Source organism: Antedon mediterranea, chromosome 7 (assembly GCF_964355755.1).
Source record: "Antedon mediterranea chromosome 7, ecAntMedi1.1, whole genome shotgun sequence".
Taxonomy (NCBI): Eukaryota; Metazoa; Echinodermata; class Crinoidea; order Comatulida; family Antedonidae; genus Antedon; species Antedon mediterranea.
The window spans coordinates 22,134,572-22,159,712 of NC_092676.1; the positions used below are offsets into that span (position 1 = coordinate 22,134,572).

Consider the following 25,141-nt stretch of genomic DNA (forward strand, 5'->3'; position numbering starts at 1 on the left):
TTTTGACTTTAGTAATACTGAATGACACCCATTACTTGCTTTTGACACAATTTTGGAAGTTTCAAGACTAATATTTTCAGATTTATTATAAAAAAACTAAATTTCTTTCAAAGCTCCCGTGAAATGCGATATATCCGAAAACTTACCTAAGAAAGCTACTAGGAATACGACCATCCCTAACGCAGACAACGACTGGTATGGTCGACGACGCGTCTTTAATCAAAGCAGAGAAATCTGCAACAATTATAACGGTGATAGAGGGTGTGTAAAGACAAACTGCAATGTAGCTCACATTTGTTTGTTATGTAAAGGCCACTCACAGTCAGCGTACAGGTGGTCAAAAAACGGACAAGGGCCTCAAGTGATAGGGGCCACTGCAAAACGTTAAACGAAACCGCTAACTTTAAAACCAAAGCTGGTTTGGTGTTGGTTTTGTTGGCAAACCAAAATCCACCTTTATTATTCAATTATCCATCCAATTCTCAACTTTAGTTCTGTTATTTTTATTTCTATTTCGAAAACTCAGTCTACGCGCATTCAGCGTCTGCATAACCGTTTTTTACGCTACATCAGCCACAACCAGAATCCTGATTTTCATTTCCATGTCCAATCTGCTGAGTCCCGTAGAACCTTTTTTGATCTTGTTTTTTTTTGTATAAATGTCTTAATTCTTTATTTGACTGTAACTTAGTTAGTCATTTTTATCTTAGAGTCCCTAGTCATCGTCTTAAAAGAAATCCTACTTTTCATATTCCTGTAGAGTAAATGTTTTTAAAAATGGTTTTATTAGTAGATTAAGTCAAACTTATAATTCTTTTACTTTAAGAAACCCTCAGTTAGATATCTTTATTAATAATTTCCGTAAGTTTCGCAACATTGTTAGTAGTTTAGTTTAATATTTTGTTTTTGTATGTGTACGTGTTTGTCTGTGTTCCCTCCTGTAAGTGGTGAACCATGAGTTCACTGTTGGTTGGGAAATGAAATAAATAAATAAACTACGACACAACAATAACTACCTCTATAAATATTGAACAGCTACATAAGCATATGGCACTGTGTCCAAACACGTATCTAAAGAACTAGTGTTAGACGGGTTGGTATATGGTTTTTCAAATTTCAAATCACTTCCAGAGCAATCGATTGAATGTAAGAACTTAAAATCGTCTACAAGGTAACCCGATACGGTTGCTGAATTGATAAAAACAGAAGTTACCAAGGGATATTTATTAGACCCATAGAACGTTATTCCATACAAACAATATCGCATAAACCCTATCGGCATCGCAGAAGGCAAATATTCCCACAAAAAGAGACTAATCTTTGACTTGTCCGCAACCCGAGCTTGAACGAACTTATAGATATAGATCAGTATTCACTACAGTACGTCAAAATAGACGACGCTATTAGAATTATAAAAAACCAGGGTCGTGGAGCATTATTGATAAAAACAGATATAACCGACGCATTCAAAATAATACCCATCCACCCAGGACTCAGAGGCTACCATGGAATTAAATGGAACGAACAATATTACTTCTTTAAACAATTTTTTTTTTTGCTGTCGTTCAAGTCCAAAAACATTTGACACACTATTTATTATTTGGACAACATCATACAATACATTATTGTTTTGATTAACCCTCTACTCGTCTCTAATGATGATCTGGGTTCTTTAACTTGCATATAAATTTAAAATGAATAAACTGGACCTACGGTTTATAGTCCTTATCCGTCCGAGAAGACTTGCCGATATTGTTGGCTCTTTAGGTATGGTAAACTGTGCCATTGCCTTAATCGCCCGTCCATTTGACTCGCTTCAATAAAAACATCAGCATAAGAGTTGACACTATACCCATGTTTTATTAAATGTTTTAAGCCACAGATAATAATAAATCATGAAAATTAATTTTTACAACTCAGTTATGGAATTAAAGTTTTATAAATGATTCTGATTTTGTACGGCATATACCAGAAAAATAAATAGTTTGTCTTTCAACAGGAGGTTAGAAAACAATACTATAACTACCATTGAACCAGATGCATTCTCTTCTTTTGCTTCATCACTTTCACATTTGTAAGTTAGCCCTGTAATTTATATACAGTGTGAATTTTATTATTTGGTTTTCTTTTTCATGCTTTGATGAGATTAACTAAACAATTTAATAAATAATTTACAGTATAGCTTTGCGTCATCTGACGTGATCATACTTTATACTAAGTAGGCCTACATTTGAGAATACTTGAGGACTTCTCAGGATACGGTGGGCATTGAAGCGACGACTTCCAAAAAATCACAATATTGGCATTCAATACCTCTTATAAACAAAGATTTACGATTTAATTGTTAATATCTGTAGTTGTCAAAATCTACTTATTGTTACTTCTGTACACAAAAAAAAGTATGTTGAAATATGTGAACTGAATATTAAAGAACATCGGGTAGAATATTACTGAGTAAATAAATAATTAATTAAATTTACCTACTACAACCATGATCACCTGTTTTTTAAACCACTTTGGAAGTAACAAAAATCTGAAACCTTACCTTCTAACCATTATTATACTGGTATTTTCTATCTTTCGTTTTAAAAATCACTTTGCACGTAAAATAAAGAACTTTACAAAAATGATCACTTAATACTAACCGTAAAACTTATTATTTTTATTTTAGGTATCTCATAGGCAACAGTTTACGGGTTTACAGTGATAAGACGTTTAAAGAATTGGCAGTCTTAAGAGTATTGTAAGTAATGATAGATCTGCATTTGACAATTTGCTATTATCAAACTACTAGTTTTTAGTCGCGTGCAAACGCGACTCTTACAGCTCATTATGTCGGTGAGTCAGTCGGTAAACACTAACTCAAATGTGAGCACGCGACTGCAGCCATGTATATGGCCTTGTTAGTTACAGGGTAATGCCTGGGTAATACAGGGTAATTGTGTATTATAATCTTAAATACAAAACATAGTGGTTTACTGCAACTAAATTGATTTATTAAGTTACTATGTTTAGAAAGCTTGAGGAACGACGATAATAAATATCTTTAGGCTTACCTTTTAACTTTATTTGCCTATTCTAATCAATTTAATAAAAACTATAGCGTTATTATAGTTTGTAGTTAAGTTGTCTTGTTGGTAAATTAAAATAATTCTAATGGTTCCGTCATAAGAGGGTTTATCATTGGTCATTAGCATTTCTAGGTATGACTTGACGTCATCACATTTCTGCAATTGTAACGTCATATGTTAGCTGTTTGATGCTTTGTAAGAAATAATTAAAAGTAGTTGGCTTAAAAATTAAACTTGACTTTACGTCATCGCATTTTGCAATTGTAACGTCATACGCTAGATGTTTGATGTGTTGAAATCGAATATTTAAAGCTCTGTCTACACTATCAAACTAGTTTGACAAAGTATGATGTGCCCAAATAAGGTAATAATATGACCAAATATGGTAGTGATATGACACCATCATGTCAATATATGGGCACATCACATGTTTTTTCACATAAAGTTTGATAGTGTAGACAAGGCTTAAGAGACTTTTCTACTTTTGATAAATATGTTGTGACAATCCTTTTTTTCTTTTTTATATAATCAATTTTTTCTTTATATTTATTCATTTGGATGATGTTTAAAATATTGATTTTTATAAAGATTATACACTTATTAGACCTCTATTGCACACGCTTAATTTCACAGGCACTCAGACTTCCGACGGCTTTGTTGTCTTGTGAGTGTCAGTGTTTCCTGCGAACCCGTCGATGCCTCAGATTCTTGTGAAGATATAATGAATAGGCATAATCATTTGCATAGTTGTCCGCTTAACTAAAATATTGAACAAGGATAATTCAGGTAACAATAACAATGTTAATAAAGTCGAAACCATTCTCATCACTAACTTTGCCGCTGATGGCAATAATCATCATCATTTCAAGTGCAGATTTACTGAGGACGGTATTCAGAAGTTGCTAGAGAATGACAATTTGCTAATCCTATATGATGTGTTAATCCTATATGATTTGTTAATCCTACTTGATTTGTTACTAAAAAACTTATATCATTTTGTAGATAATTATTATGGTAAAAAGATGGTTTATCTTGCGCTACCCTGAAAAGAAGTCGTTTTCAAGAAAGGGAGTATCTATCCTGTTGCATCATTGCTTGATCTGTTTATCCTGTGAGATTTGTTAATCACACGTAATTTGTGTCTGATCTGATTTGCTAATTTAAATGACATTTTTAAATTATTGCTTAAAGTTAAATTATTTTGTCTTTTTGCTTAATTTATACTTAGATCTTTTTATATAGGCCTAAGCCTACTAACATTGTAAAATACATTTAACATAATGTTAGTTGATAAGTTCAATTAATTTGTTTATATAACATTTATGGTTCACACTAATACATTAAAAACACACATACTGTACATATATTAACGAATGCTACTGTATGTGATCCGTGTATGTACACAAAGCGATGTCACACGGGTGGTATGTGCATATTGTATTCAGCTTTTGTTCTTGAGTAACTGACCTGACATGGAGGTATACAACTAAATACTCTCTCAATATTTAATTTGTTATCAAACATATATCTTTTCATTTAGGCTGAACGTACACATTAAGTGTCAAACATAGGAAACGGACAATAATTTAACATCAATAGTGATAGAGGGCACTATTGATTGATTGATTGATTTTATTCGATATTCATAAAAATAGTTAAAATATACAATGTACATATTAAAAAATAATACCAGGATAACCCATTAAGTCGACAAATAAAAAGTAAACTTATTTCCAATGGGGTCCAATCCGTACTAAAGTACAAATATGTTAAAGAGGGCGCAATAATAAAAAGTATAATACGTATGCCATAAATAAATTTTATACCATTATGGTAGAGGGCACTAAAGTACAAATTGTGATAGAGGGCGCTATAGTACAACAGTATACAGTAGACACATACTCCCTGCAATGAGATACACGACATTGTGGTTCAAATGTGTGTAATGATCAGATTGACGATAGGTTATGTACTTTCTTTTGAAGTAGACTGCCTTTTGCAATCGGAATTTATACCATAAGAGATACAGACAGTGCGCATGTGCAATTCAGTTAATGTATTCATTAATTGTATCCTCTGTTTTATCCAGCTTGTGCACTCATTTCTCAGTCATTTTCAACTTTTTCTGTCTCGGCATTATTGCTTGTATCATTTTCCTGTTTCTGAAATGTGAGTTATACAATTTCCCTATTAGGTAAGATCATCAAACAAAATCTAAAACGATAAACCGTTTACAACAGAAATCAGACTGTGATATATTCAAATGGGATGTTTTGTTATAGGAAAACCCCGAACCCAAAAATGTGTAAATGTGTAACTAGGCCTACTTTAAATAACATAATGTGGCTTAATACTGGGGCTTTACGGTGTTGCGTTTAGATTTCATAGTAAAAGTAATGGAAATACGGTAAAGCGATTGTTCGAAATGGTATCAATCTCTTCGACTACGTTATATCTTCCAAGGACAATGTTGTATCTCGTAAGTTTCGTATAATGTGGCCATATAATATATGAAATATAACCTTTTATTTCAATGAAATATAACATTTGACATCCACTTGGGAATGAGATTAGTCCATGAGAAAAAAATATCATTCCCCGAGCGTCTCAAATGTCATCTCTAAGCAGGCAATATTCGTAAAAATTTAACTCCTTTCATACCTCCTCTGAACTATTTTTCATCATGACTTTTACGTCGTCAAGAGCGTCTTTTACAGCTTCTAAACTTTCTAATACACCACCAAGCACACCTACAAGGGACTAAAACATAAAACATGTATATATAAATATATTACTTTGAAATTTGCTCTTTTAACTCGTTTAAATTTAAATATAAGTGATTGCGCTCTAGAGGCCTATGAAATCTAAGGTCCACAATAATAGAGGTCCATTCAACTCTGTCTACACTATCAAAATAATGTGACAAATGATGATGAAATCATCGTGTAATATGGGCACATCACATTTTTTGTCACATCAAGTTTGATAGTGCTTAAGGTTTTCATGAAAAGGCTTTCATTTAATGAAATTTATATTAAAATGTGGTTATTTTTGTTTTAAGAATTTGCTTCTTGAATTTTCCAATTTTCTTTGTTTAAATCAGTTATTTTATTTTGTTGTCATATTGAAATTTTTATCGCTCAAAGAAAATTTTAAAAAGTTGTCATTGTCATTGTCAAAACAATTAATGGTTCAATACCTGTTTTAAACATGCTTCAAAAAGTTCGTTACGGTACTGAAATAAAAGAAAATAAAATAGATATATTTGATTTTTTTTTTAAATTGCACAATTTGAAACAAATGATGATTTTGTTTATATACTTTATAAATGACACCTATACATTCGAGTTGCTGTTATGTCCAGTACAAGCATTAAATAGTAAAAAGATGCCTGATTATTCATAGGATGATCCATCAAAGGCAAACGCTATTATAAATAAAGTTTATCTAACTAACTAGTTTATCATTATGTTATTGTACAATGTTGTTATATTGTGGAAATAAATAGAAATGGAAATACATGGATGCTATTGTGTTTTATTACATACATTAACGTAATTATAATTAGTGACAAAATATTTGACAATTTCACTAAAAGCGCTGTGATTGATCATTATCATTGTTAAAGCAAATAAGGTAAACATTGCAACACTAAAATTATCACATATCAATGTAACTCACAAGTCAATATACTTTACAAGCAATAAAGCTTGGTTCCCACTAGAACGTAACGCAAGGACGTAAACGCAACGTAAGCGTTTTAACCAATGACAAGCGAAGTTATTATATAGACAGTTAGCAATCACAAGCGAATAAGCCATCGCTTGTGATTGGACAATTCACTTGCGTTGCGTTACGTCCTTGTGTTGCGTCGCTAGTGGGAACCACGCTTTACGTACAGTAAAGTGATCTTTCAGATATTGTACACTATCCTAACCCCTCCTGGTATCCAAATCACATTGTATGAGATATTTAGGCCCTTATTATATGTTCATGTTTATTGATTGATTCTCATTATGCCGCAACTCAAAGACGTATTCTTAACGCAAGTAAATATGACCAATGACAAGCGATCGATCATTGAAACTGTCTCTTGTCATTGGTCAACTCGCTTGCGTTGCGCCTACGTATTAGTAGGAACGAAACTTAAGTTACTTAACGTTAAGATATCTCATGTTCTTTTTAATTTGGTGGGAGTTGTGGGAGGATCGGTTGAGGTAGTAAATATTAATCTAGCTACTGTACATTAAAAAAATACATTGCAATAGAAAGTAGCACATCATGTTAAGTTCAACATTTTATTTCACCTCCCACCACCAAAATGCATATCTTCCACTGCTTAATATAACTTCTACATAACTATGTTGTGTTTGAATATTCTTTTATCTCACAATGAATGCCTAACGAATGATATATGCCTACTATTATTTCAGTTTGCGTGTTCAAAAGAATAATCATATTCTAATTAATTAATTAAATTAGCTTCACAAATGTATTTTAAATATTTCAAGGTAGTTTACACGGTACGGAAACTGTTTCGAACTTGGCTGAAATAATCCAAATTCAATAAATGTTCAAGCATGATAATTTAAAAATGTTTAGGCTTTTAGTGAGTATTAGCAATAAAAGTGTACAAAATATAATTAGCCTACTGTTTCTAACACCGATTTATCTGCTGGCGCTGTGTGTTTTTTTTTTCTCCTATTTAGGCTATAGCTTAAGCTGTGGTGACACCAGTGGCGTCCTGCAAGCGAAAGGCCTATGCATTACTGTAGCCTATATATTGAGTAGACGCCTTATCAAAGTTAAGCATTATATTATACTGTACCTCATGACCAGGCTCAGATAGTAGTAGCGTAGACACTACGTTTTTTAGTTTAGTATTAGCAGATAATGGCTAAACGTTCGAGTAAAGAGTAGTAAAATAGACGAGTTAATGAGTTAAAATTTGTATTCATAAATTGTTTTTAATGATATCTCGCATGATCCTGGAAAATTACCTTTTATGTTACTTCATAATTGAGAGAAAACGTAGGCCACTCCAAAATTACTAAACAATAATAGGCCTACCGGTAAATTCATCGGGCGTTCATAAAACCACCTTTGGATGAATGGAATTTAAGAGATATTTTTGGCAGCAGAAACACTTCTCTGGTTAATCCTCAACCTTTCAACATACCACTTCTGCCTTACTTACATTCAGTTTTTTTGGAAAGGATAAACGATGATTATGAATGACAATATGAGAGCACATTAACAGTTTATCTTAGCAGCATTTGAAATCATTTGAAAAAACAGTAATAACAATACGTATTGTTATACTTACCCTTCTCTTTATCTGAAAAAATGAAATGAATAAAGAATATTAAGAAAAAATCACATTTGCCATTCCATGCGTATGGGGTAATTACCTGAGTTGTTTAACGGGTTAAACTACATTTTAAAATAGTCCTGGGCGGGTAACTTTCCTGTTTATATTGCATAGACACATTATAATTATTTGTTTTAATTCTTTCTCCTTACCTCTGACTCTTGAATAAACAGGGGTAAGGCTTGTATTGTGTCTCCAAACGTTGATTGATGTAGCATGCGATTCCGGTAAGCTGTTGGTATTCTACCAGCTATAGATGTAGATGACGCTGGAGGGATAGGAGGAACCTATAGAGAAATGACTGAGTTAAGCTTATAGTTCTACTACAAGTCTTTTAAATAAGTGTAATGACAAACATTATGTGACAAAAAATATGATGTACCCATTTTTTGGACATGATGATGTCATATCACTACCATTATTTTGGCATATCACTGCCATATTTGGGTACATCACAGGTTTTTAGTCTAACAGTGTAGACAGAGCTAAAGAAAACTGGTTGATTTGGATAAATATTCTTTTTATTAAAGGCCAAAATACTCCAAATGTGTTCTTCAATTTAGAAGGTGGACCTAGGCTTTCTAATAACTATAAATTGTGTTGAAAATGTTAGGAAAATGAAAGTATTCAAAATAGCACCTACTTTAGCTTTATCATTGTTTGAACATGACTATAATTCAATTTATTTTGTTTCAGTTAAAAAGCAGGAGGAACAAGCCAGTTTAACCATGGAGGTATAACCTCCATGGTTTAACCAGCGAAGAGTTAAATTTAACTCTTCCCTGGTTGAACCATTCTATGCATTGTGCTATTTGAATAAATAACATAAATTTATTATGCATATAAAGGAAATTATTACCTACTAGCTTTATTATTTATTTAATTACTTGTGTGATAAAGGAAATTGAATAACACTTTCTACTTACCTTCCTTATTACTTTAAGTCCCATTTTAAGACTCCCGTAATATTCACCGTTCTCTGACCAGCAGTGAAGGGTTACCTAGTGATTGTCTTTGTTAATAATACATGCATATAAACAAATTTCTACCGGTCGATCTGCTGCTTCATTGTGTTTATTCTTCAACACAAACGTGTTTCCTTGCTCACATCAATATTAATAACTTCGAATTTTTAAGTATTGAATCAGTCACGAAATATAATTATATTTGTTTAGTGTGCAGTAAGAATTGATGTATAGTCAATAGGATTAAATTCAGTATTGTTTACATGTGAATATTGACAGGCTAATTCAATAGTATGAGTCTAATGACCGTGATAAGTGTCTTTATAAACGTTTATAAACCTTATGAAATGTTGGGGTATGTCTGAAATTGATTAGACCTACTTGAAACACGCAACTCTAAAACAAAATAAGTAGGCCTACAGTTTACAAAATCCCAAAAATGTTTCCACCCTGGATTATCTATTTCATTTTACAATTTTTTTAAATAAAATGCTTGGATCCACTGCTTCCAGGTTAGAGACACGTACGGTTCTGACAGCAACCTTCGTCCGCTATAGGCCTACATTGTGTGTGTCCTGACACTTTAGGCCTAATAGTGCCTCTTAGCGCTTCACAAGCGGTTGGGATTAATTGTCCTAATTGTTTTTATAGTGAGGGAGATTACTTTAGACGGTTATGTGTAAGAAGTTAGCTGTAGTGCTATGAGTTATGGATGAGCATGTTAACAGGTAGTGCGAATGCTCTACCTTTATGCAAATCGACTGAAAATTTTGTAATCACCTCCGTCGTCATCATCGAATAATTTAATTTTCAGTGATAAGAAAAATACTCAATCATAACACGTTTATAGGTATTGGATAGATTTTAATCACATTGAGCTATAACATATCACAGAAAAGACGATTGAAAATATCAAACTTATACAAAATATAATATACGATAGTTAAAATTGTACCACTCTCAAAGTGGAGTATCACAGACTTAGATTATCTTGTTGATTGAGCACTTAGTTTTCTCGACGCTTGTGAAGTAACAGATGATGCCCTAGATTTCACCCTGGATCTTAATCTGTTGGACCGACTGCTGCCTGGCGGTTCCTGAGGTGGAGATGGGGCAGTTGTGTTTCTACCGGAATTCACTTGCTGCTCTTTTCCATCGTCTGACTGGGCTATAGTCTCAGTCGTTGCTACATCACCCGGGTCATCGGTGTCTGGTGTTTTGGGTTTAATATCGGGTGTTAGCGGTTTATCGTCAGATTTATTTGTATCATCTTCTGTAGTTCCGTCTGGTTTCGTTGGCTGTTCATTCTGTTTTCCAGAACCGGTTTCTTCCATTTTTAGATTTTTGTCCGACATTTGTTTATTCTCATTTTTTTCTTTAATTGGTGTCCCAGGTTTACTTTCTGTTGACACTGAATTTTTCTCTAGTACATTTTCTGTATTTGTATTGGGTGTTGTCGGCTTTTCATTTTCAATTGTATCCTCCCTAGCAGGAGACATCTTATCTTCTTCAGTGTCTTCTAAACTTTTTGTCTCTTCAGTGTTGTCTGGCTTCGTTTCATCTTGTGCATTATTACTATATGGTGTTGATGGCTTGCTATTCACATGGTCGTTATTTTCTTGGTCTTCTTTTGTCTGTGATTCCGAGGGCGTTGGTTTATCGTCTGATTCGCCAGGTTCAGTGTCTAGTTGATCGCTAACCACTGCTGTTATTTTCTTATCTCCGTTATCCATCGGTATGTTTTCCATCTGTTTAGCTTCTGATGCAATTGCATTCTAATGAAGAAAGTAACAGTATCATGGTAGTTTTTATAATAACATGTTATGTCTGTAGTATTTTTATAGGATTATCGTATTATTTATCAGAGGCCGATCTAGGGGTACCGATGGGGTCTCTGCTGCGTAAGAGTAAGCTAGAGATACCAGATAAAGCTGCATAATACTTATTCACAGTAGGCCTACTTGTTTATGGTTTACAGTAGATGGTCATTTCAACGTGAATATTGTTTATATTTTCATGGCACTAACTCTAACAAGTGCGTGGATTTTTTATGTTAACAAATAATAACAAAATAGAGCGAGAATTGATTTATTAGTACATCAATGGTGACATATCCAGGATTTTGAGGTACTCTGTGCTGATATTAACCTAATTTTAAATATTTTTTCTTTAATCTTGAGATTTTTTTATGCTAGAAGTGTAGGCCTAATTGATACCTTGTTCACGTTCTCAGAGGTAGGTCTATCTGTTCTCTTCATGAGATGTTGTAGTTCATTCAAAGACTCTTGCACTGCTTGTAGTTGCTGTAATACCGTCACAAAATGATCTTTCATGGACTGTAGTAGACAAAATAATGTAACATATAATAGATACAGGTACATATACAGATGATCTTAGACTGAGTTATTGGTTTAAATCCTATCTACTGCAAGGTCAGTTCTCAACTTCTCCTAAAGTGCGGTATGTTTAAGTATACGGTTTTGATATGTTTTTTCTCTGAACGGATTTACACCTATTTGGACAGTTTCAATTCGCTACCGTTATAACCACCATTACTAATAATACTATCACCGTTATGCAGTAGATAAGTGATAGATTACTGTTTCTATTTACTCAAAGTCCTCATGAGAAACAAACTCCATAACTTACACCAGCTAGTTTCTACATTATGATTACTCTTTAGATCATTCATATAATGTAGAATAAGTAAATTGTTATGCATTAATTACTTCTTGTATACCTATTCATGCATGAAGTATATACTTATTAATATTTTTTTAATTAGGCTACCTATCTTACTTACCGATTTAACGACGGTTGAGAAGAACTCGTATGTTCGCTCATCTGGTGGTAATTTCAGAGTATTTTTCTTTTTGTTATCTTCCTATCAATCAAGATATACATAACACCATCAGACAAGTAAAATACAAGTATTGTAAACAAATCTGAAGCCTAGAATTCATTAATAATAAAACATATACACATTTTTACAAAGAATAAAAATAATATTATACCCTAAATTTAATTGTATTTATGAAATATTATACATTATTCACCTTAAACACTTCGGTGCGAATCGAAGAAAATCCGTAATAGCAGCAGCTAATATAAACTATACTTATACAAAATAAAATATGTGAAATAACTTTCATTAAGAATAAATACCGGTTCTTTGTCTTTTTCTTTGTTTTCTTTTACTTGTTCTTCCTTCTCTTTAATTTGATTTTTCTTTTCCTTTTCTGCACCGTCTTTGTCCCCCTTTTCTACCACATCTTTGTCACCCTTTTCTACCACATCTTTGTCACCATTTTCTGCCACATTTGTATCTCCTTTTTCCATCACATCTTGTTCGTATTTTTCTACCACATCTGTATCACCTTTTTCTGTCACATCTTTATCACTCTTTTCAACCACATGTTCGTCATTATTCTTTTCTTCTGCAACTTTCTCTTCCTTTACAGACTTTTCTTCATCAGTCTTTTCTGAAATTTCCTCTTTATTACTGTCAGTTACATTTTCGTTGGTACTCTCTGATATACCTTCTGCTTTCTCATTACCAACATCTCCTTGCACTGGTTCTATTGTGGTAGTTTCTTCTTTATTCTTATTTCCTTCTTCTTTGGAATTCGCTTCCTCCACTTCTCTAGCATTTTCCGGCTCTGAATTATTCGTAGACATATTTTTGATAAACAAAACTCACCTCGTAGCCATTTTATAAATTTCAGTAATTCATTTCAAAATGATAGGAATAAATTCATTCATTTCAGAAGCCGGTATTCTATATATGTCGACAATAAATTCTTACGCATATTCTATATTCATACACATATTAATTTGTCATTACTTATAAACTTGCAAAAGCTCGCCACCTACCGGCCGACAACAAACGCATTCGTATTTGGCTAATAATATTATTTCAATCGAAAACGCCCCCTGTAAACAGTGCAGCGTAAGCATCGTATTTATATTGTACCTTTTTTTACTATTTGTTAATCTAAATGCTATGTCTATTTTTATACATAGAATTAGAATAATTATTACGCACTAAATGTAAAATTCACCATTATAAAAGCAGTTAACCAACTTTCAATTGTTACAAAAATAATAATTGGATGATTTAAAAACCATCTGTAGAATTCTTTCTTATCGATCGGTTATTAACAGTAGTATAATGGTAGCCTTTTCAGATCAATCCAAAGTATTGAATTTATTGACATTACAAGAAATTACCAACGACAAAACTCAACAATAAGCGTCAGAAAATTATTAATAACAATACTAATGTAAATAAATATCAATATATTTTGGATTATGGTGTTGAAATTAGTGTTTGTATCGGAAGCGTCATGACAACCGTACTATCCAACATTACTCATCGATCTTTCCTCATCATTATACACAATTCTATAAGATTGTAGTAATTATCAGTTTTCCTGTCTCTATATAAAAGCAATCCCTTAAACTAGTTATACTCTATAGGCAAATAATGATATACATTTTTTTAGTTAAAGATATATTGTCCCCCTGAAAAAAAAAAATCTTAAAAATGTTTTTGTTGAATATGCCATTTTAATGTAACATAATAGTTATACACTTTGACAAAAAATTGGATTAAAAAAAATGTATTTTACCTGGAAAAAATGCAATTTAAAGCAAAAAATTGTCAAATTGGCTGCCAGCCAATGGGTTTTTGGTTGAATTTGTCATTTTATAAGTGAAAACATTATTTTTTTTCCATTTTTTTTCTTCTTTGGAAGTGAGTAACTTTATTAAAACTACAAAATAACATATTCAAAGTCTGATTTAATTAATCTTCATTTTTTATGTTTTTGGGGGACAATACATCTTTAAATGTGCCTTTGAAATATGAAGTTTTGACTTATGCATTATGTTTAATAATAGACAGGTCTTATGTTGAATCTCTGGAGCTTGGCCTTTATTGGAAAAAATGAAGATTTAAATTAGAATTAACAGTAGTGTTAGTATTGATGATGTTACCAAAGCTCGCCTCGATGAATGCAGCAACTGATGATGGATGCTTTGACTACACTACATTCTCTCCTTCCCTGCCTGCCCATGTTAAGAATTACATACAAATATTACAGGGGGCTTCTTCTCTTTGAAATGTAATCAGTTTTTTCTGTGTGTAAAATATTTCGCTCGGCCTACATAATTTTTCCATCAATGGCATGAGAACATATTTCTTTGGTTATAGGAATCTACTAAGTTCGTATTTCGTTTCATTTCATTCAATGTGGATACAGTTTAGTGGAATAATAGCGAAAACTGTTCCCAACTGAAAGCTACGGGGTTATCATACAGGTGGTGATTATTGTTTTTGATTTTGATAAAAATGACACAACATGTCCACGTGACTTTTGACATTCACATATAGTTGAATGTCGTATTACGGCTCTGATATATGCACACTCGTTATACCATTCTATAATTGCAATATTCATTCATTCATTCAATCTTTTATTTCGCAAACTCTGGTCCATAGAAAGTAAATTACATATAAATGAAATAAATAAAATAAACAAAATTACTACTACTCATCTCAGGATGGCATTCCATCTGGAGAGCATCTTCGACTTAACTAAGACATTGCTTATAATCGTTGAGATTAAAATATTTTTGCTTGCATTAAGTCTACACATCAGGCCATATATTGATATTCTTAACAATTCATAAAAAGAGGGAATTCTACATTCCGTAAACATGAGGCTGGCACTGCAATGTCGAGGCCTTTGAAACAACATTCTTAAACCATTATTGTAGCATACCTGGAGAGATCGCAAGGTACCTTGATTATAGTTGCACCATAATGTAGCACAATACATATTTACACAATATGTTCTAAATAAAACACATTTCACATTGATAGAACACATACTAAATTTTCTGACCAAGGAGTTGGCTCGGATACACAAAGATCTGTATTGCCGCTTTATATCAAACTCATCACATAAATCCAAGGATATAACATGACCAAGATATGTGGTTGAGTCCACATATTCTAAGCTTTTGCCATTAATGGTAATAATAGGTTTCAATTGAATCCTCCGTGACTTAGGACAGATTATCATACAAGATGATTTCTTAGCATTGTAAACAATATCATTTTTGGCCGCAAAGCATTCAGAAATTTTAATTAGATGTTGCCACCCTGATGCAGAAGGTGATATAAGCACCATATCATCTGCATACGATAGGTTGTTAAATTTAATATAATTTAACTCACACCCTTCTTTGCTGTTGCTAAGCTTAATGATAAGATCATTTATATATATATTATACAGATGGGGAGACATTACTCCTTCCTGTCTAACACCATTTGATGGAAGGGCTCCGAAAAGGATTTGCCCCATTTAACAATGAAACACTGCTGAATATTATACCAAGCTTTTAGTACTCTAACAATTGGACATGGAGTATCATTAATAATTAATTTCTTTAAAAGTGTCCAATGGTTCACCCTATCAAAGGCTTTAGAAGCATCGAGGTAGCATACATAGACAGGGCTACCATTACGATAGTAGTAATCAGCTATTTGTTTAAAAACAAAAATACAAGTTTCTGTACCATGGTTAGATTTAAAGGCAAATTGTCTGTCATCAGAAGTTATAGTATCACCAGATAATTCGATAAGAACATGTTCTAAAACCTTAGATATTACACAGGCTAGGGCAATCAGTCTATAATTATCCTTGCTTGTAATGTCACCTGACTTAGATTTTACGATAGGTACAAGAATGACATCAGTCATACCTCTTGGGACCGTACCGTATTTTAAACAAAGGTTAAAACAACAACAACAACAACAATATAACGACAAGGAACATATTATAAACATTGTATACATTTATTTCCATTTTTATAATTGATATAAATGACTATTTTCAAATGACACCCGTGTTATAGAACGTATACTTACTTTGCATTAAATAAACGTTAGGCTTGAAAACCAATTAAACAACTTTAAATTATTTATTGGAAGTCTGCATACGTAGGTTAATATAAATTATGAATATAACAATAACCTTTTTATCAGTTTCAATTAGAAATACTATTTAGGATTGGTTTTTATGAAATCACATGTACGCCTTAGTAAGAATGTTAAAATGACATGACAGGTTTTACTTGGACATAGTTATATTCAAGCGCGCGATATCACATTGCATTACTCCCTCACGGATCTAAATGTTTTAAGTGGGTTGTATTTAACGAAACGAAATCCTGATATAATATTTAAAAATAACCAATACAATATACTAGTAAAAATATATAAATTCCATTATGGTAAAATACAAATTAGTTTGCATATTGCATCTGTTAATAAGCAAAACGTGTAGTCAAAGTCATTTCACAATTAATATTCTATCGTCGTTCGTATTATTTTATTGCGAATATCGTGGTGCTATGCGCCAGCTCGTCGTCACTAAGTTCTACAATGTTTGATTTTTCATCAGATGTTGGGAAATTTCCATACAGTGCGTGGAACGTAGATGACTGTAGCATTCTTTCCGAATAACCACTTCTTGGAGATTTGCTTAAAATGGAGAGAAAGTAAAACAAGATTGATTTGTGAACATTTCAATATTATATTAATATATATATTAAGATACAGTAGAGCTCTTACGAAAATACCTTTTCTGTTCTAAAGTTATTAATATTATAATGGTATTATCTTTATGTACATTCTTCAAAAAAAATCGTCATTGCTTGCTCATTTCAGTCCATTGGTTTAATATTCTTTATTCCAAAAATCATTTGATTTATTTACAGAATTATAGATTTGTATTCGTTCAATTTCTGGTAGATCTAAATTATTTAGTATTATTAGAAAGTCTTTTGTGCCTGCAAAAAACTAAGGCAGACCAACCTTTTATTTATATCTGAATCATTCCACGTGCCGTGAATTGCACTTGCAAATCTTGACGAATGAAATGCCCACTCCATCTATATTGATAACAAAAAAATAATGTGAGTATGATTTCTCGAGATTGTATATGTAAACAGTACGGTAGAACAGAAACCGAAAAGAACCGATCACACTTATTCCCTGAATGTAAGACGGCGCCAGGTTTTTAAATACTGTAAAATCATTAAACTATTTTGAAAAAAAAAACGTGTGATGTGCCCAAATATGGTAGTGATATGCCCAAATATGGTAGTCCAACGGAACAAGTGTGAATTGCTATTGGATTTTGTTACGGTTTTAATAACTCTCAACTTACATGTCTTCTGCTTGTCTTCATCACTACCATATCTCGGACTTCTTCCAGAGATACTTTTAGTTTGTCTAATTCGTCAACAATGTACTTTATAATATCTTGTGCGTCCTATTTCAATGTACAGCAATGCAGTATAAAATAAAAAGATATATATTGAGTGAAATTTATATCTGATATAATTACCTTTTTAAGGCTGGTAATAGATTTGTAAGAAAATTTTCTTTAATTAGAATTAGTAAATGTAGAATTTCTTCATTTATTTTGAGTTTCTTTCTGGCTGTTTTAAGATGTATTGTCCCCCAAAAACATAAAAAATGAAGATTAATTAAATCAGACTTTGAATAGGTTATTTTGTAGTTTTAATCAAGTGAATTACTTCCGTAGAAAAAAAACCGGAAAAAATAATGTTTTCACTTATAAAATAACATGAAAAATGGTTAAATTCAACCAACAATCCATTGGCTGACAGCCAATTTGACCATTTTTTTCTTTAAAATCCAGTTTCTTCAGGTAAATAAAAATTTGTTCGATCCAATTTTTGGTCGAGGTCAATAACTATTATGTGACATTAAAATGGCATATTCAACAACAAAAATTGAAAGAAAAATATTTTTCAGGGGGACAATACATCTTTATAGTTATTACTAATTTTACAAACGTGTATCTTCATCGAGATATAGTCCACCGATACACCTACGTACCTACACAGTAAATTGCCTTTGGATTTATTTTGAGTAAGCTATTTTTGTTTGTTTTTACTTTGTTTCCAATTATTTTTTCTAAAGATTTTACTCACGACTATAATGAAAAAAAAAACAATAATATGCTGAGTATGTATTTGTTGTGAATAATATCTACTCTACTGCCTTACTAACTATAACGACTAAAACACCATATTGTCCTACTTTTGCATTCTATTGTGATTATTTATACCACGAACTCGAACATTACAAGCTTACAATTGTTTCCAGAATGCTGAACTGCATTTATTTTTATATGTTTTTCTCATTAACTTGATATTTGTGTGGGTAATTGCAAACTCGATCTATTGCTCAGTGAGTACAGAACTGATGGGTTTCTTTTATTTTCAATAAGTCGACTATATTCAGGAATAATTAAAATTTCATTATTGCTAGACAATAAAGTTAATTATCAAATATACACTTAAATCGTTAGCATGGAAAGAAATTGTGCCTTATGGACTTCAAATAAAAAGCAGTCTAACTTAACGATTCACTAGACAGAGAGGATCGAGGCAAGCACATAAAAAAAATGATTTGAATGTTATGTATAGAACTAAAGCTCTGTCTCCACTATCAAACTTTATGTGACAAAAATGTGGTGTGTCCATATATGGATATCAATACCATTCTGGTAAAAGTTTTTATTCAATGTGTTTTCATTAAAAAAACAAATAAGATATTTTTAATCTTTCTATTGTGGCATGGTAATGTTTTTATATTTTTATATAATTGCATTTGTTAAAATTGTTTTTTTATCTTTTATGCTTTATTTATATGTTATGAATAAATTTGTATTCCATTGTAAATCACACTTATATCATACTATATTTCTTTATCATTATTATTATTATTATTATTATTGTTATTATTATTATTATTGTGTACTTATTGCTGTATTTATTGCATAGAGAAGGAGAATAAACTGAATAAATACATTTGACCAAATGAATTATGATTTTGTCACCGTAATAACCTTTCCCAACTTCCTTGACGTGCAATTCAAATTATTTATTTTTTTATCAACGAACATCAGAAGATGCAATACATTTTCAAGTTCTTTACAGATTCTTTACAGATGAACATAAAATTATAAATATAATTATTTTTCACCTTTTCAATATGATTTCCCATCATTGATATGCGGTAGTCCTGCATCTCGTAACTGCTTTCTGGTGTATCATCTCTCTATTGAAAAAACAAATATGCAAGATATAATAATACTAAAGATAAATAGCAAAAAAAAATACCCAATATTGAGTCTTATCCGCGTATCTCATCAGTGGCAAAATATTCAACTCATAAAACCATCAAGATTTCCATTTCATTTTTTATTAATATCTTTTATCAAGTCTGGCCAGTGTATCTTTTATATACATATCCGTAATTCATTCATACCTTATAAACAGTTATAACAAACTCGATACGGTATTATGATATTTACAAAGAACTTATTGTGGGATATCAATTCATTAAAATTCAAATAAAGATTACACGTACGTGTAGATGCATTCTCAAATTATTTATTAAAACTGCAAGCATTGTAGACTTATTATTAATTGTAGTGATGATGTTGATTGCCAGGCAAATCCTGACAATGACTCTAAGAATATGGTGATGACGAGGGTGGTTGTGATGGTGACGATATTGATAAGAGGCTAATTAGACCTTTATTGTATTTTTATCGGTTAATATTTTGACTGTTATTATAATATATTTACTACTTTTTTGTACGGTTCGATAGCCATCACAGCTTGTTGCTCTTGAAGACTTTGGATTTGTTTCATAAGTTCTTCAACATTCACTCGTTCAGCTGCTCTCTGCTTTTTTCTTTTACGCCGCTCCTTTTCGTCTCTTGCATCTAACGTCTAAAAAATTAGAAAATGATATGTTAGTTATGTAGAATTCTAGTTAGGGCTATTTATCATACTTTGCATTTCAGTTGGTGATGTAGACTACCAACTTAAGCCAAACTATCATATTATTATTATGCACAGACTTCTAAGTAAGTTATTATATAATGGTTTGCATTTCAGTTGGTGATGTAGACTACCAACTTAAGCCAAATTATCATATTTTTATAGTTGTTGATGTAGATTTTAAGTCAGGCCTAAATCATAGTTTGCTTTTATGATTATTTTGAAGGCTTCTACACTACTCATTATGCCTTACTTTTTTTTTGGATGAAACACTAAAGAATGTTATATATATAAACTATATATAAAGTTTGACTAAAACGCAACCCTAATTCGATACGTCTTAGAAAGTACCTTACATAACTATTCAATTATCTTTATTATAATTGTTTTTTCTCCTGGGCTTTTCGGATATAAAAACCATTGTATCTGTAAAGTGGTTTCAATAAAAATGTGTAGTATGGGTTGATGCTTTACATATAAATTGTTACTTCTACGTACGAAACTGGTATTTAAAACCTGCTTGTTTGAGAATTTTTTTATAAAGAAAGAATATTGAACTAATACTACATACCTTTTGTTCATGTTGCTCGAGTACAGCCGGTACAAGACTAGAATAGCGGCCACTGGCAAAAGCAGACGATCTCCTGACCCTGTTCTTGTGATAAGCCATTGGCCAAACACCAACCGTACCTAAAATAAACTTAAACCTGAGTCCTCGAAAATTTACAAATTAGATGAGAAAAAACAGCTACTTTATAAACAAAAGCATTACTGTATCTGTAACTCAAAATGAAAACAAAATAAGGTTTCACTGGCAGATCATTGAATCATGTCTAAACCTTAGTAACTCTATCTTCTAATAATTAGGCATACATAATAATTATATTTTATTGCGTGTTTACATTGTTATTAGTCTACAATATGAAAAACAATCGATAAGGTGAACGGCGGTCGATCTGTTGCCTCGACTTATTGGTTGATAATAATTATGAACAATAATTTTGATTATGCGTGAAAATGCAAATCATCGCCAATATCATCTATTTTCCATACAGTATCATATTAATATTAACAATACCAATACCTTGTCATAATTCGTGTCACAACTGAGTATTCATTAATTATTTTGTTCGTTTAGTAATTTATAAAAAAAATGATTATTTTTTGTCACAAAACAACAGTATTGTAACAGTATAAAGTCTTTAGGAAGCTTTCGATTGGCGACTAACTACCACCCAGGTCAGGTCAAGTCAATCGATGTGTCGTGGACTCAAACATGCAGTGCACGTTTCAGATATGTATGCACTATTAAAACTTTTACAATGCTTATACAGATATATATATATGTACATTTTTCAAGATAATTAGTTAAGGTGTTACGTTTTTATATTGTGTTTCTTAAGCTCAGGAAAACAAATATCATGTATGTTTATATTATGTGACAATAAATTGAATTTTGAATCTTGAATATATGTTGCTTTCTTCCTTGTAGATTAGACTATATTCTTAAAATATAACATTATTTATACCAACAAATTATCCTTGTTATATTGGAATTCATACGTACATTATTATAAATTAAATATGTATACAATTAAATTACTTTTTCTTTCTGGCTGTTTATTAACTTTATCTGTTTGATTTAACTTTTCGCCTCTTTTATTGTATCTTCATTGAGATCCAACCACTGATACAGCATTAGGCTATCATTTATAAATTTAAATGAACAAACTAATTCAACACATTACAATCAAGATCATTACATCTAACTATTACTAAAGATCGTATAATAGGTCCATGGCACCATATATTGATAGCATCCATGTATCGTTTTTTATTTTACAATTAGAGAAATTACATCACGCAATATTTAAAAAAAAAAATAGATAAAAAGAAAAATATGTAAGGGATTACAATGCTGGACATATCACTCTATATGTAAACTTCTACTATCCTCACCTGTGTTAGTAATTGATGGTAAGTGTCCTTTCACATTCTTTGTCTTACAATCCATTGTGACCCTTTCGGAAAAAAAATTAATTACATTAATTATTAGTATTATTATTAGTGTAAAATGAACTTAATCTAACTTTTGTTTTTGACAAAAGAGTCGCTAAACAATATATATCAAAAAAGTGGTGTTTATATAAAAAGCAAATCATACAGAGAAAAAATGACAATGTTGTGGGCATCAGTGGATGGATCTCAACGGAGATGCAAATGCAAGCAAAACAATAAATCAAAACAACAAAATAAAAACAGCCAGGGAGAAACGAACAGCTTTCGAGTAACAACCCTTCCTCAGTGCAGTGGGAATCCTGAAAGTCACTCTAAGTTTCTCTGTCAGTAGGCCTATCTATTCAATTTTGATTGACCAAGTTGCTTAACAGTTACCTGTATTATAGCGTTTCCTTGACAATCTACCAACCTATATAGTATGTCACTATTATGCATACAAAACACTGTACAACGCATAAAGAATTTAATCATCTCGCAGAGCTCACTAAATTTGCATTGCAATAGGTGATGTGTAATATTAAACTCTTCTATTTATAAAGCAGCCCAAACCAATTATAAATTGTTAGGTTAAATTGGATGTGCTGACATTATTAAAATATTGCTAAAAAACTGTAATGATGCATAAATCGATATTCTCAATGAATAAAAGGTACGTTCGTGTAGAAAGCCAACATCATTATAAACTATAGTTTAATGTTTGTATTTAGAGAAAAAAATAGACAAGACTTGCGTTACATCATAATATTAATAAAACATTGTAATAAAACATATAGATGCATACACGTGTAAGAATGATAATGAATAATGATTGGCCGTGTAGAAACGCCACAGCATTAAACTATAACGGCTTGCATACCGAGGGCAAATACAATAACACTTTACATTACAGCATAATCACTCGCTATTACTTGCACAGATCTTGGAAAACACAGCGCTTTGAAACCTTTGTCTCTTGCGCTTTATAAATGTTATTTATTATTATTATTATTATTATTACAAATAAACATTTGCATTATTGTAAAGAAACTCCGCCACTGCACGACACGTATATGGTGCCATGTTTAGCAACAATTCAATCTGCAGCGTCGTTTTCTCATGCATTTTTTTAATTGACCCAAAAAATCAACTTTATTAGATCCTAAATCAGCAAACAGGGCCTATAGTAGTAGTAATCAAACTTACCGATCTTTGAAACCTGTTTCGGCACGGTTCCGGTCCGGCGCATACAATGTTTCACGCGTACCGGAACTGTGCCGAAACAGGTGTGAAAGACCCTTTAACCATGTTTGAATTGTTATTTTCTTTCCCTTTGATATTCCAATAGGCCTAGTCTAAATAAAAAAGAAGCCTTCTATCTTGAAATGAAGCCCAGTGGGCTTGATTTCGAGATGGGATTATTTTCGAGATTATTTTTTTAGTCCAAAATGGGGACTTCTTTTCGAGATGAGCTTCTTTTGCGGTGTTTTCTTTTATAGTCTCTATAATTGGCGCTAACAGCAACGTATTGACAAGATCAATACATATTTAGTTACAGTATGTTAGATATCTTATTTGGATAGTACCGTAGTACACTGCTATTCAAACATGCTTAAGAAATTAGCTCATCGGTATACTGTAATTTGATTATACGGTAATAACCAACTGATTAGCAGTAAATTTAATCCGTTGATAACAGGCGAGAGTAATGCATGCAGGTTAAAAGTTGTGTGTAGCCTACAACGATGAGGGTGCTGTAACAAATTGTACTAGCTCATTCCGGCCGCGTAATTTTTTTTTCCAGGACGAACGTGGGCAGAAATCATGAATAATTCATGATTAATTATGACATAATAGGGAACATTATACACGTTCGTCCTGGAAAAAAAAAACACGCATTCCGGCCTATTAATATCTTATATAATTCCTGCCAATATAATAAGAAATTCAGGTCAATTAAAAAAGAAAACAACAACAACTTTCTATACTAAACTATTTTTTAAAACCCGTTAGGAAAGGTATCTCATCATTTTAAGTACCTACTCCAAGAACGCAAGGAAAACATATAATTCGCGCTGCCAGTGGAGTGACGTAACAGACAAATTTGAAAAGATTGGCACTCTCAATTTGTCCAGTACACAAACAATTAAATTAAAAACAAAACAGTTTTACAAAAATAGTAAAATAACTTTCTGACGAGATTATTTAATAATCATTTAGCGGAGTCCATATATTCATTGCGTATTCACGCGTAGGAGACTTTAAAAAAGTATAACGACGTGGCAACAAAGTTATGTGATGACAAACTTACTTTTCTTTTGTTTTTATTTTCGCGCTATATGAAAAAAATGATCCACCACCCACACAAAATTTGATTTATGTTCCTATTGTCAAAGAATGTAGCCTATGACTGGTATTACAGCATCATTTCTCAAACTACTTATTCATGTTTTTTAGTCTTAATTTATGTTATAATTATTTTAATTTTACATTTATTACGGTATTTTTATCTGAAATTTGCCTACCTGAGCTTAACAATACATAATTTATTATGCCTACTATTTTACAAGCAATCAGTCTCTGAATACTAGCAAACTTAAACAAGGTGTGGCATGCACACATCTTCGTTTGCTCGAGTTTTCTAATTAAAGATTATTGAAAAACACTTTACTTGTATAATAACAATATCCCGTATCTATCAAAGTAAAAAATACATACAAATACAAATAAAATCAAACTTATAATATATTATAAACAAACCAAAACAATAAATATAGATAGTTTATGCTCCTTAAGAGAACTGTGTGACTTGATAATTAATAATTCTTGTAAATCTGTGTCTC

The 25,141-nt window shown here is 31.7% G+C and overlaps 3 protein-coding genes and 1 long non-coding RNA gene across 8 annotated transcripts; 1 reads left to right on the plus strand and 3 right to left on the minus strand.

The window, feature by feature from the left end:
* The first annotated feature begins 1,843 nt into the window (after positions 1-1,843).
* LOC140055679 (uncharacterized) lies at positions 1,844-4,191 on the plus strand. Its single transcript, XR_011846686.1, has 4 exons — positions 1,844-2,074; positions 2,672-2,743; positions 3,705-3,857; positions 4,074-4,191. It is a non-coding gene; the product is annotated as an uncharacterized lncRNA (long non-coding RNA).
* A 664-nt stretch (positions 4,192-4,855) lies between these two features.
* Positions 4,856-9,517, minus strand: LOC140054275 (uncharacterized). Of its 3 annotated transcripts, XM_072099206.1 has the most exons (7): positions 9,369-9,517; positions 8,595-8,729; positions 8,398-8,409; positions 7,900-7,968; positions 6,271-6,306; positions 5,733-5,831; positions 4,856-5,233 (listed from the first exon to the last, which is right to left on the minus strand). In XM_072099206.1, exons 1-7 carry the CDS (start codon positions 9,390-9,392, stop codon positions 5,177-5,179), a joined length of 432 nt encoding a protein of 143 aa, XP_071955307.1. In that variant the 5' UTR covers positions 9,393-9,517; the 3' UTR covers positions 4,856-5,176. The 3 variants fall into 3 exon arrangements, with proteins under 3 accessions (XP_071955307.1, XP_071955308.1, XP_071955309.1); XM_072099207.1 differs by lacking the exon at positions 7,900-7,968; XM_072099208.1 differs by lacking the exons at positions 7,900-7,968; positions 8,398-8,409.
* Positions 9,518-10,274: 757 nt separating this feature from the next.
* LOC140054616 (uncharacterized) lies at positions 10,275-13,236 on the minus strand. The gene is made up of 4 exons (XM_072099677.1): positions 12,573-13,236; positions 12,211-12,291; positions 11,624-11,743; positions 10,275-11,182 (listed from the first exon to the last, which is right to left on the minus strand). The coding sequence occupies exons 1-4, from the start codon at positions 13,083-13,085 to the stop codon at positions 10,394-10,396; spliced, it is 1,503 nt and encodes a 500-aa protein (XP_071955778.1). The 5' UTR covers positions 13,086-13,236; the 3' UTR covers positions 10,275-10,393.
* Positions 13,237-16,285: 3,049 nt separating this feature from the next.
* LOC140054556 (uncharacterized) lies at positions 16,286-22,806 on the minus strand. 3 transcript variants are annotated; one of them, XM_072099591.1, is made up of 8 exons: positions 22,698-22,806; positions 22,263-22,324; positions 20,875-20,993; positions 20,106-20,252; positions 19,498-19,572; positions 17,648-17,752; positions 17,293-17,369; positions 16,286-16,959 (listed from the first exon to the last, which is right to left on the minus strand). In XM_072099591.1, exons 2-8 carry the CDS (start codon positions 22,315-22,317, stop codon positions 16,803-16,805), a joined length of 735 nt encoding a protein of 244 aa, XP_071955692.1. In that variant the 5' UTR covers positions 22,318-22,324; positions 22,698-22,806; the 3' UTR covers positions 16,286-16,802. The 3 variants fall into 3 exon arrangements, with proteins under 3 accessions (XP_071955692.1, XP_071955694.1, XP_071955693.1); XM_072099593.1 differs by having other exon boundaries at positions 20,109-20,252; positions 22,698-22,803; XM_072099592.1 differs by lacking the exon at positions 22,698-22,806 and adding an exon at positions 22,468-22,686.
* Positions 22,807-25,141: the final 2,335 nt, after the last annotated feature.

Coding starts and splice junctions, on each gene's coding strand:
- LOC140054616 (XM_072099677.1), bottom strand. CDS start 13,085: ATGTCTACGAATAATTCAGAGCCGGAAAATGCTAGAGAAGTGGAGGAA. Junction 12,292..12,572: donor AAGAAAAAGACAAAGAACCG/GTATTTATTCTT, acceptor CTTGATTGATAG/GAAGATAACAAAAAGAAAAA. Junction 11,183..11,623: donor CCTCTGAGAACGTGAACAAG/GTATCAATTAGG, acceptor TTTCTTCATTAG/AATGCAATTGCATCAGAAGC.
- LOC140054556 (XM_072099591.1), bottom strand. CDS start 22,317: ATGGATTGTAAGACAAAGAATGTGAAAGGACACTTACCATCAATTACT. Junction 20,994..22,262: donor ACCATCAATTACTAACACAG/GTGAGGATAGTA, acceptor AGTTTATTTTAG/GTACGGTTGGTGTTTGGCCA. Junction 17,370..17,647: donor TGAAGACAAGCAGAAGACAT/GTAAGTTGAGAG, acceptor TTATCAATATAG/ATGGAGTGGGCATTTCATTC.
- LOC140054275 (XM_072099206.1), bottom strand. CDS start 9,392: ATGGGACTTAAAGTAATAAGGAAG. Junction 5,832..6,270: donor TTGAAGCATGTTTAAAACAG/GTATTGAACCAT, acceptor TTTATGTTTTAG/TCCCTTGTAGGTGTGCTTGG. Junction 5,234..5,732: donor TGAAAAATAGTTCAGAGGAG/GTATGAAAGGAG, acceptor CTCACATTTCAG/AAACAGGAAAATGATACAAG.